This window comes from Aspergillus brasiliensis, assembly GCF_001889945.1.
Source record: "Aspergillus brasiliensis CBS 101740 unplaced genomic scaffold ASPBRscaffold_3, whole genome shotgun sequence".
Lineage (NCBI taxonomy): Eukaryota > Fungi > Ascomycota > Eurotiomycetes > Eurotiales > Aspergillaceae > Aspergillus > Aspergillus brasiliensis.
The window spans coordinates 2705225-2720961 of record NW_027137444.1 but is presented as its reverse complement, the minus strand read 5'-3'; the positions used below and the strand labels follow the sequence as shown (position 1 = coordinate 2720961).

General features: G+C 50.5%; 3 protein-coding genes across 3 annotated transcripts; 2 read left to right on the top strand and 1 right to left on the bottom strand.

The window, feature by feature from the left end:
- Positions 1-52: 52 nt before the first annotated feature.
- ASPBRDRAFT_119788 (uncharacterized protein) lies at positions 53-5691 on the bottom strand (the record flags this gene model as incomplete). Its single annotated transcript, XM_067617287.1, has 6 exons — positions 53-1246; positions 1418-1719; positions 1749-1965; positions 2231-2307; positions 2602-2819; positions 3239-5691. The coding sequence occupies 6 exons, from the start codon at positions 5689-5691 to the stop codon at positions 53-55; spliced, it is 4461 nt and encodes a 1486-aa protein (XP_067482323.1).
- Positions 5692-8615: 2924 nt separating this feature from the next.
- On the top strand, positions 8616-9399 carry ASPBRDRAFT_474115 (uncharacterized protein). The gene has a single exon (XM_067625850.1). It carries the CDS (start codon positions 8686-8688, stop codon positions 9193-9195), a length of 510 nt encoding a protein of 169 aa, XP_067482322.1. The 5' UTR covers positions 8616-8685; the 3' UTR covers positions 9196-9399.
- Positions 9400-10744: 1345 nt separating this feature from the next.
- On the top strand, positions 10745-15559 carry ASPBRDRAFT_53033 (putative protein phosphatase PP1 regulatory subunit Sds22; the record flags this gene model as incomplete). Its single annotated transcript, XM_067626994.1, has 12 exons — positions 10745-10844; positions 10941-12133; positions 12188-12337; positions 12393-12495; positions 12562-12731; positions 13646-13649; positions 14059-14232; positions 14328-14359; positions 14584-14880; positions 14937-15011; positions 15088-15490; positions 15522-15559. The coding sequence occupies 12 exons, from the start codon at positions 10745-10747 to the stop codon at positions 15557-15559; spliced, it is 2739 nt and encodes a 912-aa protein (XP_067482321.1).
- Positions 15560-15737: the final 178 nt, after the last annotated feature.

The following is a 15737-nucleotide window of genomic DNA, read 5'->3' as shown; positions in this document are numbered from 1 at the left end:
ATTGGATAGCTAGCTAGCCCTTTGGTATCATCTTGAAGCATAGTACAGTCAGTCAATCATCATGTCTTACCCGCTTTCGCTCCCTCTCTTTATCAGGCACATAATCCCCCTCCTCTGTTTCCTCTGTTCCGCCTCGCAGCTGATCCATCCGCAGCGTGAAATCCTCCTCCTCTTCCTCCGACTCTTCTTCCTCCTCCTCATTATCATTATCATCATCCTCATCGTCACCACTAGACAACCGACTCGTCCCCTCCTCAGCTTCACTCACGGGGTTACTCATATCCGCACCCCCCAACCCCGTACTAACAAGCTTACTGAGCTTACCCACCTTGGCGAAATTCGAGCGAGACTTCGTCGACGGCCGTCCCACATCGCCCGGTATCTTAGCCTCCCTGAAATCCGCCGGTCTAGCCACCCCATCCAGCACCCGGAGGTTAGCACGCCACATCTTAACGTCCCTGGCGTCGCTATAATGCCCGACATCCTCGCCATTCAGCGAGTCAATCGCAAGCGTCTGCGTGCGGAAATCGCCCCAGAACCATTTCCGCCCTTCCGGGATGCGCTCGTCCGCTTGACGGGAGTACTCGCGTCCGCGAAGTACACCGTGAAGATCGTACCCCAGTGCCAGGGATCCGAACATGAGTTGCAGTGCGTCGGGTTCGTAGAGCCGGCCCAGGATCATGTCCTGTGATATGTCGACCGTGGCGCCGGAATGCATGCGGTACCAGTCGCCGTAGCCGCTCATGCCGACATAGTGGAAGGCGGAGACGACTTCGTCTGGGTTGAGGGGCTTGGTGGGTTGGAGGGTGTTGCTGGAGAGGCAGATGCGGCGGTGGCTGGGGGTGTAGATTTTGCCGCGGATGCGGACGGTGTATTTTTCGGCGAGGTGTTTGGATTTAGGGGCCGAGTCACAGTTTTTGAGGTCGAGGCGGATCTCGTCGATTACCATTATGTCGGTGACGGTTCGTGAGGGGGTGGATTGGGGGTTGTCGCTGTTGCTGCTGCTGCTGTTGTTGTCGTTGAGGTGGTAGTTCTGGGGTTTAAGGCGGACGGCGTCCCCGATAGTGAGAAGCTCGGCGCCGATGAAGATCCCTCGGCAGTAGATGGATGCGTTGGGCCAGACGCCTTTGAAATGATATTTATCCAGGAGGCTGAAGGAGGACATGATGGTCATGGCGTATTCGATGGAGGGGTGGAGGTTCTCGCGAGTGATGTTTTGGAGGAAGTGCTCGTAAGCGTTGAATGGCTTGATGGACTTTAAGTAGACGTATTTGTAGTGGAGGGAGTAGCTCTTGTCGGGGCTGTGAGGGTCAGGGAAGGTTTCGACGCGGAATCCTGAGTAGTTGATGCTCTGTTCTTTCGGGGATGTTTGGACAATATCTTGGAAGATGGTGTCTTCTTCAGGGACCTGACTGACGATACCTGCTCGCCAATCAGGAGTGTCTAGCCATCGCTTCTCGCTAGGGGAGTAAATTTGGATCTGGTTGTGTTCATCGTTCCATGCAAGTTCGCCTTCGAAATCTGGGGTCCAGAGCACGACTTCTCCAGCGCGGGGCAGAAAGGACGGTTGCATGCCCAGTTTCTGGATGTATTCGTCAAGTGGTGAACGCTCTGCTCGCCAGTCCATGCTTCCGGGTTCTGTGATGTCCTTCTCTTGTAAACCTTGTAGCTCGAGCTGCAGCACGGCCATCTTAAACACATCTGGCGTTCCCTCGTTATCTGTACAAGGGCATGTTGCCGATCCCGACAGCTTTCCTGGAGGCCTGCCTGGAGGTCTGCCAGGGGCCCTACCAGGGGGTCTTCCCGGTTTCCCTGGTGGTCTTCCCGGAGGCCTTCCCGGTGGTCTGCTTGCGCTTGATCCGGGAGGTCGACCAGGTGGCCTTCCTGGCGGCCTACCAGGTGTTCGAATGGGCGTTCCGGAGGGTCTGCCTCGAGGCCTGCCAGGACCTCGCTTTTCTGAGCCACCTCCTATGGATTGCTGTCAGCATCGCACACAATCAGTCAAAATATCCGTCACGGAATACCTTGTAGCCTCTTCGACATTTTCTCACAGAGGACACAGGTGCATGGCTCTTGGCCGCTTGTCATGAGATAGTAGAAATGCGGAAAGAACTGCTTCGTAGAGTTGAAATACACATCTGTTGGATGGCCATAGAGGAAACGATCGTACTGCGAAGAGTTAGGGATATGTTTGCACCCCAGAGAGAGTACAGGGCTAGATTGAACCTACAATATCGGGGTTTGCCATACGCGGCCTGTCAAATAGAGCATAGCCATCGGGCAGACTGTCCAGGATGTATTCCACCCCTAAAATCAGGGTTAGCTAAGTGGAATAAAGGCGATTCTGATTCCCTTATGCTAGCAAATGCAGCGACGACGCTCTTTCCCTTCTCCTTAGATCATAGCAACTAACATTGGCCTCCACATGAGGGTACAATTAGGTATATAATGCGCCAAACATCTCAACATGGATCCCAAGTACATAGTCCAAAAGGAGTAATGGATAGGTAAATCACAGACACCTCAACAGCAGCCGTGGAAAGATGTAGAGCATCAATCGAAGTAAATTAATATTCAAAGTAAATCATGCAATCAACGTACCACGCTCGTAAGCCCCCGTTTTCTGAAGCCACATCGAGGCCAACTTCTCTCGATAGTAACTATCGTCTGGTCTCAGGAACCTTTCATCTTTAGGCCAGTTGTCCCGGGTGCCGTCGCTGAATGTGCGATTGATTGGTATTACGACCCATTTTTGTTGGTCTGATGAAGACGAGTCTTGCATAGTGACTGACATTATAACAGAGGGAGCGTGTTTTCCCCTGCAGTAGTAATTTATTTTAGATGAATGAGAGGTGGGAATAAGCTGTGATTAGTCTGCACGCAGAATGCACATTGTGATATGGAAATAAACACGTGACAAGGACACTGAATAATAAGACAAGTCAAGTTAGAGTGTGATGGTTCAGGAGGCGAAGTGACAAGAAGAAAGCTATGCAGCATTGGATGATAGTTGAATGCATGGGACGAGGGAACAGGATCCGCTCTGCCGCCGTGGGTAACGGTCATGTGACTCTACAGATGGATAAATCACCACAGCTTCACAGTAACTTGTTAATCTATTTCCATCATCCAAGAATTCAGACACATAGTCACTCGGACACTAAGTCAACATGAATCGAAAACGAAAACATGTGGTCACAGCCCCAACCAACTTGACCTGCAGAGTAGCAGGGTCTACTGCTGATCATCCTGTACCTCCACTGCTTCCGATTCGGACTCATAGGGTGGTGGAGCAAGCTCTCCTTCTTCCACCCAGACCTTGCGCAGCTCGTTCTCAATCTCCTCTCGACGTTGTTTCCACTCTTCCACCTTGTCAAGCCGCTTCCGTATCTCCTGCAGCTCCTTCTCGACTCCCAGCTTCTCCTTGGCGGTACCGATTCTCTCAAACTCCCATTGCTCGCCCTCTTCGCCAATACTAATGCTAAGGTTATATGTGTGATACTTCTTCAGCGATGCGCGTGTGGAGATTGTAATCACGGTAATTCCCCGCTCCTTTGCCCGCTGATACAGCAGGCCCTCGACATCAGAAGAGACCGCAGAGGTTCCCTCATCAAGGAAAGCATAGCGAGGCTCGTGATAGTAGATTCGTGCCAAGGCCATGCGTTGCTTCTCTCCTCCACTCAGAACGTCCTTCCACTCCTTGCGAGTGTCCCATCCACCCTCGCGCCCAGGGAGGTAGCCGAGATGAGCGTCGTCCAGAATCCTCTGCAGTGCAGCATCGGTTATACCTGCCTCGTGCATGTCGATTGCAGTGTGGGGGTAGATTACTTGATCGCGGAGAGTCCCCACGCTGAGATAGGGCCTCTGGGGAAGGAACATGATGCCGTCAATCCCAAAGCCTCTTGGGCGACTGACCAATCCGCGGTATACCGGCCACAACCCTGATACAACCCGGGCGATAGCTGTCTTGCCGACTCCATTCGGTCCAGATATCAGGAGGTGGTCGCCGGAGTGCACGACGAATGACAGCGATTCGATCAAATCATCGCCACCCCGGGGATAGATTGAGGGTGCGACGATAGGAACCTGTTCAAGGCGTACGCCATCAAAGCCGTTATGAATGGTCCCTTGTACATCCGCGAGAGAGTAAAGCTCTGCATGGGAATTGCGTGGGGGGTAGTATGCACTCGCATGCACTCGGTGAAGCGTGGATATCAAGCTGTAGACTCGAGACGTATACCCAGCCAGCTCCGAGATGTCCTTGATACTGTACATCATTCGGCCACCTGCATCCGCCAAAGACAGCATCAAACGCTTGTTCGTGATGAATTCCTTCATACGGTCGCGTTCTCGACCAGTCTCCTTGGGCACGTCCACCAGCTCCAAGGCACCACCCATTCCGCCCCAGGCTGGAAGAAATATGGGCAAAGATGTGATCAGGTAGCCAAAAGCAGACCAAGCGTATTTTAGGATGACGTCTTCTAACATGTTGTAGCGGATCTTGAGACTATAAATACCTTCCATCCAGCGCTGAAGGTCTTTGAAGCTTCTCATTAGGAAAACCCGTTCAATGTCCGCACCGCCATAGAAAGAGATTTCTTCAGCATTGGCGAGTAACCTTGAATGTAGACCCCGGAAGTCGCCCTCCTTTTTGCCCTCGACAGCTTTGAGCTTTCCAAACGGTGGCGAGAGCTTCCTCAGGACTGCTGCGGTACTGAAGTAACCAGTGAGGATACCCGTAAGGGCCAAAGGCCCGAGAGAACGGTAGAGTTGGTAATTGAACACGAAAAGGTCCACCATAGGTTTCCCCATGGAAGAATACAGAGCTGCTGCTGCAGAGCAGAAGAGAGTTAGGTCCTGGGTAATAAACTGGTCTGGTCCTTGGCCAACACCACCATCCAAGTTCATCAGTTTGTAGTAGTTGTTGTCGCCGGTAAGATAGAGATCGTGGATATACCTCGTTAGTCGGGTCCGGAACGCAATAGACACCTTGGATTGGAGGAACTTGATCATGGCATTAGTGTAGGAAGCCAGTGTGCCGATGCCGCACCATTTGAGAATGCCCCAAGCGAAAGCGCGCCCTTTGCCAGCGACAAGATCTCTGACGATCTCGCCGTCAAGTCGTGCGATCAATAGGGACAGATACGTCCGCAAGAGCAAGAAAACCCCATGACCCATCAATAATCCAGTTTCTTTGCTACCCCATCTCGGGACCATGATACTCCCAAGGCTGAGGAATTGATGAAGAAATGCCAAATTTATCCCTGGCTTTGTGGTTGGCGGCGGTATTTGATTGACCGATTCTCCGTCGCCGACACGGGCGGCAGCAGGTGGGTTCAAGAACAACCGGCGATGAGCATCGAAAGTCGTCTGCTTGGTCGGATGAATCACGACCTTGGATGTCATAGAGCCCTTATAGGGCACATAGATGGTACGAGTTCCATCCTTGCCTCGAATCCCAGAATTCCGACGCAGCAGCTGTCTTCCTCGCGCACGTTCTTTTGCCCTTTCTCTGAACCATTTGTAGCCTCCATAACCGGAACCCAAGATAGATAGGATCAGTGCAATAGTGGCGATGATTTTAGTTGTCTTTGATGAATTCCTCATTCGGGAGCGAACAAGACTGGCGTATTTATTATACAGCGCAACGAGAGGATCCTCTCGATGTCGAAGTGTTGAATGAGCGGCCATTATTTCACATGTATAGCCGCACAAACTCTTTAAACACGATTTGTGGGCACCTTGTAGGACAGTGCCCTCACGGCAGCTGGCATTCTTAGGCCAGACTGTCGAAGGCCATCAGGAGATCTGGAGAAGCGTTCGCAGGGATGGCGTGTTCTATATCCTTCTGTAGTGCAGTTTCGAGATCGGAAACGCTGTAAGCAGGAAATATGAGTAAGATCAAACTATGTTGTGAGACTGTTGTTAGCAGACAACTCACTCAGGAGCTCACATAATGGAAGGAGCTGACAATGTTGTTGAGAGTTGTTGCATGTGAAGACCTCGGGCCAACAATGCGGAGGGGCGGAGGCGCATCTCACGTGCGGCGTCCCCAGACCTTCATTACATCAACTAGGTTATCAGTGGCATCAAGATTTGACCTGATCTTCACAAAGACCTGCTCGGCTATTCTAGGAAACTGCTTATATGTCTTATCCGGAAATCATGGTGTCGATAGATTTTCAAAGTTGCTTTCAGATGTTCAAGCACCCGATGAGTCCGTTGACATCATCCGGTTGATGTCGGGGTAGTTAGTAAATCGTCTGATCTCACCGATCATTCACCGGCACCCGAATTTCCCTCAAATAATCAACGGTCAATCGGCTGTGGTAGTGCTCTGCCTTGTTAATATTTGCAGTTCCACTCTCTGTGTGTCTTACTATGTAGGCCCGTAAGCGCCCAACTTCCTAAAAGGGACCAAGGCACTGCAACCAAGACCAGCGGGATAGAGAGTCGGGTACGGTTGGCGCAGTCCGCAGTCGAGTGGAATTGGTGGCATTTAAAACTGTGGGGAAGAAGGGGCGTGAGCATTAGGATGTAATTTTGGAATATTAGACAATATAGCTATTTATACATTATGCGACGAAGCTATCTATACCTAAGAACCGAATAGGTACGAGGTCAGCGGTATTATCTGATTGAAGTGTGCCGCGAAGGACCATTTGTTATCTGTATCGCTTGAAAGATATAGTGCAGGTCGATTTAGCTTCATTAGCGGGATGTTGCTGGTAAAATACAAGAGATCTAACTATCTCGCACGAGGCACCCTGAATTTGAGGTCAGTGCAGGTGCCGCAAGACCTTAATCAAAGAACCATATGGCAAGGAGGCACTTTGGCAACCAGATCGTCCTCAGACCTGAACGCGGTATTTATTGATTCCGATATTTTTGCCTGGATCTCCGTTTCGCCTCGATCGTATGACCTGAGAAATTGCCAGAAACTGAAGGCATAAACATGAATGAATATTTCGAAGAACTAAAATAGCATCCGAAGGCTGCAGTCTCGCACTTGATGCGGGGGTTGGATGCACCAGTGGGGATAGCTTGGAGATCAGGTAATACGGGGTAATTACCAGCTCTTTTCTGGCTGCTGAGAACTGGCATACAAAGTTATTGGGAGCGATACAATCCAGTCCCCGCATACCTGTCTGAAACCAAACCTCGACAATCACTTGAATTTCAAGACGAGCAAAGTATTTCGTAGAATGCGCCATCCCTTGTCTAAAGGATAATGGAATGTATCACCCCGGTCGAAAGGCTGTGTCATTGGGGTTGTTGCTGGACTCATACTTAGGAGACCCTGCAAAAGATGGATGGCCGCAGTGGCATCATCTTTGGCAGGGGTGGCTATCACCATTTGAAGCAGACCGTTATTTACGAACGCAGGGTAACACAACCGAATGGAAAGGGATATCGATTAATACCTACAACGTATAGAACTTCGAGACTAGGTATGTGTGCAGGTATGCAAGCATGGGTAGGTAGCTAGATAGGATGATCGACTCTCCTTTCGACAACTGCACGGGCCTATTCTTGTTAGATAGCATCTGATTCGCAGGCAGTCCCAAGTAGATGCATGGAATGACGCCCCGGGCGCATTATCCGCCAGCCATGGTGATGAGCCTTTTCTGACTAGAGCATGCTAATGTTCTTGGAAGGTGACCATATTTTTCTGAAAGCTTGCTGCTGAACGAGGCCTTAGACCCAGCGAAGGAGCGGTTAGATTGACGGCGACATGGGGAGACCTGAGCAGGAGCTGAAGCCGATCATGGTCGGCGATAGGTAACTAGCCAATGGTCGGACTTATTCTCAAGTGACGACGGATGATGCATGTCTTGCTTAACCCAATAAAATGCCTGAGGGGCTGAAGATAATAACTGTGAGCGGAGTCATAGTACTGTGTTAACTTGTAAAGGCATGTGGTCTTTTAGGCCGAAGGCTGGCAGGACGAGAAGCGAATGAAGATACTGACTTCCCTCGGAGTGGAGGTGCCGGTCCAGGATCTCAGTCCCAAAAGACGGTAATTTCGACTCGATCCGGTATTATGAGGTACTGATCATCCACAATAGCTGTAAGTTATTCCTGGACCTTGCCTACTCTAGTATTGGTGCTGCCCGCTTGGCTGAGCAGAAGGCCGTCGTCACCTGGAACTGTTTCCAGGGTTTTGAGATGATGGAGGGAGGACCAGGGTGTAGGTTTCCCATGATTGTTATGGTCATGAGGGATGAGAAGATGCAGGTTCAGTGAAGGTGGTGTGTGCACCATGAGTTGACCCGACTCGTGAGGACCATACTGTTACGGAAGAGAGATGCTATGGCTACAGGACCATCCCCACCCCCTCCCCCAAAAAGCACCATGAGATGGTAGCAGATATGCACGACGACTACAGGTCCTCCACAGGGACTATTGAGCTGCCAGATATACCCCAGCCTCACCTTATCACTGGTGGTTGAGACCACCTTGACTCTTGGCCACCTCCGATTCGTCCTAGAAGCGCCCACGGGAGGAAAAGGCGAGCAAGATCCCTGCACCTAACCTTCCCGGGATAGCAATGATAGCACTTATTTTTCGGGGTTTCCTATGCGATTCGTGAAAGAAGTTATTAGAAATGAAATCAGACTTTCATAACTTCCTTCATTTTTGGTGATATTTTGAATGGATGCGACTGTTATACTATAGGACGGCATGGGCCCGTTCTCGAGTCGGAACACCTTCCGGGATGACCTCGAGTCGAATACTACTATCTACTTACAGAGTGCTACCTGGGACCGGGCTGTGTCTAGCTTGTGCCTATGCATGAATTACATCAGTCTGGATCAAATGAAGTATGGGGGAGCCTGCTGGTATCCTTATCGTCCACATGTCTGTGCAATAGTTAATTTTGAATCCTCTGGCCGGCCAGTCCTCTCTCTCATAGTGGTTTACCGGTTCCAATGGGAGGGTAATATCAGGGCGTGCAAACTTCAAGGTACGGGGCATCTCCCGTCAAATCAGGCCCGAACCTGCTTCGAATGGAGACTGAACCTCCGTCCCCAAGCTGGACCAGCCAGTCGCAGCAGTTCTGAGGGTGTCTGGCCCCAATTCTGCAGCCCTGCATCTTTTGGTCCAGACCAGACTTGGCCTGTGTTCTCCCGCTTTTTCGTTTTCCATTTTTCTTCCCTTTTTTCATTCGTCTTGTCTCCTGGTGGCCCGTAGTAATTTCTCATGCGGTTTCCGATGTCTGCTGCTTTCTTTACCCCTTGCCCCCCCGTTCCCCTAAGGCACATCCGAGCATCCATCAACGTCCGTCCCTACTTAACTAACAGTACTAACCTAGTTAATTAAAGGTCATTACCCCCGTAGAGGCAGCGCATAGCAACACGAATGCAGTAATTTTAAAATTATCTTCTATTGTATCTTATAATATTATCATTCCTCTCTTATTATGGCGCGAAAATAAATAATAAATTTGGTTTTATTACTATCATCATTGCTGTATTCGCCCGCCCACTTCCACCTCCCTCCCCTCCCCTCCCTTCTCCTCTCTCTCTCTCCCACCCCCTCGGGCTCTAACTACGTACTATTCTACTATTTCCCTCTCTCGCTCTCTCTCTTCTCGCTCGTCTCTCACTCTTATTTCCTTCCCCCCACCCCTTTCCCCTTCCTCTTCCTCTCTCTTAAACCGGTTAGCCGCCAGTCAAGGAGCTAAGGAATAAGCCACTCTCCACTACCATTCATCCAGCTTGCTTGACCACATCAAAGCACCACCACACCTGGGCTAATTCCCCCTGTCGCTCATCCCGACTGTAGAAAATCGTCATCAGACCGTGTCCAACTAGTGGAAACAGGTCTCTTACCTAGTCTGCTGGCTACACTTTTGACACTTCCTTTGCCCATCAACTAAGCGAAAAAGACGAACCCACAGCACAAGAATCCGATCACCAACCGCCGATCAGATTACTTTCGGGGGGTCCTTTTTTAGAGTTCCTTTTCACCTTAACTCTCCCGCTGGTCAGCAACCCGTCAGCCCCAGTGCAACAAGCGATCATACCCTTAGATCGTTTACGTTACAGCTATTATTCCTCTCCAACAGTCCAACTAACTAACTAATCCATCTCCCGGGCTATCTCTTAACCTTGCCCGAACCTTTTTATCATTATCTATCTACTACTTCGTACCACTGTTATAACAAGAGAAGTCATTGCGAGTCAAGAGGAGCTGCTGCGCCCTGGCCGAACCACGTGATCCCCTACTGGGACAGCCTGCACTTCACACGCTCGAACCCTTCCATTCCTGCGATCAACCCCAGACTTAACTTCCAGATCGTGCCGGTCGCATATGCTTTATATGCTCGTTTGCCGCCCAGTTTCCTTGACATTAGAGGGTGGATTGATTGGATCTGCTCATAGCAAACGAGTCTTTTAGTGCTGCGCACTAGCCTTATTCCAGGCGGTGGTCCGGGTCCCAGAGCTAAGCAACTTTCTGGTACTACTACCTTAGTAACCTGCCTCCATCCCATCCATTCAGTACCTGCGAAGAGCCAGGAGGCGTGACTGCACCCTCTCACTCTCACTCTCTCCTCTTCTTCTTCCTTGCCGGCGCAACCCCCCTCCCTCCCCTTCTCGGCGGTAAACCCTGGTGGTGATTGTCCTCCGACTCCTCTCTATCTCTCTCTCGCTCTCGTTCTTCTTCTCTCGTCACTCTTCTTTCCCTTCGCTTTTTTGGTTTTCCTGTCGGCCCAGTGAACCTCGCTCTGCTACCCTCAATGCTCGGAGGGAGCTTGGAGCGAGATTCCTCACCATCAAACTCAAAACCGACCATCGGAGAAGCGCCCATGCCTATCGCGACGAACCCCCCCGACTCCAGTAAGTTTCCAAACTCATTGTTCCTGGCGTTGCGATAAATTTCTTCGATGCGCTTGGCTTGGCTCCGTGTATCGTTACTGATATTCTCTTTGTTAGATCCTGATCCGCCGCCTCAGGACCAGCCCGCTACCACCGATGCGTCGCCTCCGTCGAACCATGTAGAGCCCACCAATGCGGCTCAGGAGTCCGTCGCACCGGTCCAGGGCTCGGTAGAGGACTCTGCAGCCACCTCTACTGACGCACCGAAGAAACACCATCTGCTGTTGCCCATTCCGTCGCGTGCATCTTTGAAAGCCGATCGACAATCGACGCTGGACAAGAGTCAGGACACCGCCCACGATGACTCAGAGAATACTCTTCGCGGTTCGAAAAGAAGCATTTTCAAGGGTCGTAGGGACAGGAGCAGAGGTAGCAGTATGAGGTCGCGTCGGCAAAACCAGGAGGGGGCGAGTATGGAGGAAGACAAGTCGGCAAGCCCTGACTTGCGTGATGCGGCCAAACCAGAGAGGAGGAACAAGGTCTCGTATAGGTTGTTCGCCTTCCTAAGTTGTTGTTCCTCGCCCAGCGATGATTCGGAGGGCCCTGCCATCCCAGCGAAGAGGACATCCAGACAGCCATCGGTCCCCCACACCCAGGCCACTCCGGAAAAGGCTGACACCAATGCTGGCGATTCGAGCACCGCGGAATCCAAAGACCCGAGCTATTACCGGGATGAGAAACCCAACATGACCGTGACCTCGAACCAATCCATGTCTCAGGTGGACGAAGAGCGCACTGTGACTACTCCCGAGCAGGGCGCTCAGCTTGATGGCGCAACGGTACCATCGGGCCCGGCAGACACAGAAAAAGTACCGGCGTTGCCACAGGACAGTGCTGAATCGCAGGGGCTTGGTGTAGGACAGAGTACTCAACCTTCTACCACGACAGCGGAAGCAGACGCTGTTGCCAGCGAAACCGAGGAACCCGCTCAAACAACAGAGGAGCAGGCGATCTCTACCACCACAGAAAAGGCTCAGGATGCTCCCATTGTTCCTGTGGAACTGGATGAATTGCCTAAACCCGCGACGTCCGAAAACAGCTATGATGACGAGAAATACACTTCACACGACGAGGAGGCAGTACTTCCGGTTGAATTGCCTCCGCCGACGGGCCCATCCGGACTCCAAGCCGACACGATGCTAGAGGAGACGCAACAGCAATTCCTCTTGCCGCCACCTCTTCCCCATCTTCGGGACAGGAAATGCTTAGTTCTTGATTTGGACGAGACGCTGGTTCACAGTAGTTTCAAGGTCTGCCATCCCCAAATAATTAACCCCAGTACCAGGCTGACACCCTATGTTCAGGTTCTCGAACGTGCGGACTTCACCATTCCCGTGGAAATTGAAGGACAATATCACAACATCTACGTTATAAAAAGACCTGGCGTCGATCAATTCATGAAAAGGGTGGGCGAGTTGTACGAAGTGGTTGTCTTCACCGCTTCTGTCTCGAAGGTAAGTTATCTCTATATGGGCATCGTCTGCTGCGCATTTGCTCATGTTTCATTAGTACGGTGATCCTCTGCTGGATCAGCTAGATATTCACAACGTAGTTCACCACCGATTGTTCAGGGATAGTTGCTATAACCACCAAGGCAACTATGTCAAGGTTTGTCTCGGTCCAGCTACATTTTCTTGTGTGACTAGGATGCTGATTCCCAGTCAGGATCTTTCTCAAGTAGGCCGCGACTTACGAGACACCATTATCATCGATAATTCTCCGACTTCCTATATCTTCCACCCTCAACATGCGATACCCATCAGCAGCTGGTTCTCTGACGCCCACGATAACGAGCTTCTTGATCTGATTCCCGTCCTCGAAGACCTTGCCGGGGCACAAGTGAAAGACGTTAGTCTGGTTCTCGACATTGCATTGTGATGCCTGTAACTCTAGTTTTTTTGGCATTTGCATTACAGCATGCTTATCTTCACGTTGCGGGTCCAGTCAGTTTTCAAAAGAAAGAGTCGTCTGATCTTTGTTCAAATATGCGCTTGGAACATCTGCCGTGTCGAGCAACCAGACCATCCGGACAGTTCACTCCAGTCTTGTCCGGAATATGAACGCTCGCGGCAGTTCCACAGTCAAATCTGTGTTTTCCTTTTCCTTTCTTCCCCTTTTTCCCTGTTACCCCATGTTACTTGCACCGTTTTTCTTCCGAGCACCGGCCATGTTCTTGCGCTCCCAGCGAGCAGATACCAGATTACCCCCGCCAGTCTTGTTTCCTAGTGTTTTTTTAGGTTTCTTTTCTTTTTGCATACCGCAGGCGTCAGTCTTGGTCATCAGCCAGATTTTTGCTGATCTCATGTATACGCTCCCCGATTTACATTCCCTCTTTTCTTTCATCTGTCTCTTTCTACTTTTGGTTCCTTTCATCGTCTCCATTTTGTTCCTTCTTGCTTAACATGCAGCCCATAAGAGGCTCGACCCACCATCCTGGTTATTTTCCTAGTCTCTTTTGTGCCCGAAGATGTGAACCCCAAAACCCAGCGATGTTTTTGTCATTAGTGCGCGCCATGGTCGGTTTTTTTTTGGTAACTCCCTTGCGCGTGGCATTCTGATTCATGTCTCCAAGCGCCTGTCGCTACTTCTGGTACACGCATAGTTCGAACGGTCCCGGACTTTCTTGGGATCGGCGACTTTGCAATGTATATGTACTGATTGGGCGTGCGTGCTGTACATAAAAGCGTCCGCCTCCACTATCCAGCTTGTCCCGTGTTTAAGTAGTTTTGAATTGACCATTTCACGAGACGGCAACATTGCAGGATAGTAGAGATTGAAATTAGCGAGTAAAACAGAGGCGTTAATGCATGTGGGCAGGATTCTCGGCGATAAATTATGCATCTACAGCGTAGAGTGGATCGATCGCATCTTAACGGCGAAGGCGGGCTGGAATCACGCCGCGCAATGACCGATCGGTAGGTCATCTTCAAATCTTCCATCGCATCCCGCTTTTGTCCGCACTGCATCGCGTCACCTCATGTGAGTATTCCCCGATTAGCCCAAGCCCTGAACTCTTTCATACATGATTATTTACCCTGCAAGGCTGCCTTAATTTCCTTGAGCTTCCGTCCAAACTCCAAAGCTCCGACTGTCTTCTAATATTTCTTGGCAGCGTCATACCCATTCCCCCGCCTCCAACTCCATCACCATCATCGACCACTCTTTTTTTTTCCAGGAGCTCCTTACACGCACGCCCACACCCTACCGCTTAACATGAAGGACAAGAACGGCTGGGACGGAAAGCTACGGGTCGAACCAAAAGCCACGATCACGAACCCGGAAGCTCTTGAAGACCCCGATTACTCGGACTCGGATGCGCCGCCTGTGGAGGAGATTGAGGCCGACGAGGGTATGTCGATCAAACCCGTATATACCGGGATGCTGTGGGGTGGTGTCTGCCGGTAATGTGTATGAATAGATACTGATTGAGGGTTCCATGAGCAGATCTATTGGAGGATGAGGACCCGAACACAGAGGTAACGCCGATAACTTCGTCCGACGCGACGCGTGAATGGATACAGCCGACTAGCTAACACACATCACATCAGGAAATCGACCTCGTTCATTGTCGCATAACTTCAATTCCGGCGCTACGGTTGGAGCGGTTTCCCAAGGTGCAGGTATGGCCGGGAATACTCCCATTATTTTTTTGGTGGTACCGCGATTTAGTCAGTACTAATAGAGCGATGGGATGGTGTAGAGAATATGCTTCCGACAGAACCAAATCACGCGAATCGAATTTCCCACGGAAATTGCCAAGTCGTTGACAGAACTCGATCTTTATGATAACCTTATATCGCATGTGAAAGGTCTCGATGATTTCGAGAACCTGACCAGCTTGGATCTCAGCTTCAATAAGATTAAGCATGTCAAGAATATTTCGCATTTGGTCAAGTTGACGGATCTGTACTTTGTGCAGAATAAGATCTCGAAGATAGAGGGGGTGGAGACGTTTACGTCGTTGAGGAATTTGGAACTGGGGGCAAATAGGATTCGGGTTGGTCTTCTATGTTCTTTGAACTGATGATGGAGTGGTTTTCTGACTGGTTGCAGGAGATCGAGAATCTGGATAATTTGAAGGCTTTGGAGGAGCTGTGGTTGGGGAAGAATAAGATTACGGAACTGAAGGTACGTTGGCTGAGATGTGTGGAATCTAGGTGCGGTATGGATTGCCTGGCTGACTGGCTAACTGGGATGATGATAGAACCTCGATGGCCTCTCCAACCTGCGCATCCTCTCTATCCAGTCGAACCGTCTCACGAATATCAGTGGGCTCGCGAATTTGAAGAACCTGGAGGAACTTTACGTGTCCCATAATGCGATCACTGACCTCAGCGGTCTTGAGGAGAACACTTCGCTGCGCGTGCTGGATTTCTCCAACAACCAGGTGTCCAAGCTGGAACATGTATCTCATCTGAAGAACCTGGAAGAGCTGTGGGCGTCCAACAACCAATTGTCGAGCTTCGATGAAGTGGAGCGCGAACTCCGGGACAAGGAGAAGCTCCAGACGGTGTACTTTGAGGGCAACCCGCTACAGACCAGAGCGCCAGCATTGTATCGGAATAAGGTGCGGTTGGCGATACCGCATATCATGCAGGTTGACGCGAGTAAGTCCTCCCTTCTTCATCTTGCTTGTAGAGATACTGACCAGTGTAGCGTATATCCGCGTTGTGTAAGAGGACAATATCTTCATCTTCTACAATCCATCATCATCCATACCATAACTACTTATTTACCCACCTACACTATTAGAATTACAATAAACGAAGTGACGTACGTAGCCCTCTATACATACATGTACAACCCATCCCATCCCATCCCAATTCCATCATATCCTATTATACAGAACACCAA

Coding starts and splice junctions, on each gene's coding strand:
- ASPBRDRAFT_474115 (XM_067625850.1), top strand. CDS start 8,686: ATGGGCCCGTTCTCGAGTCGGAACACCTTCCGGGATGACCTCGAGTCG.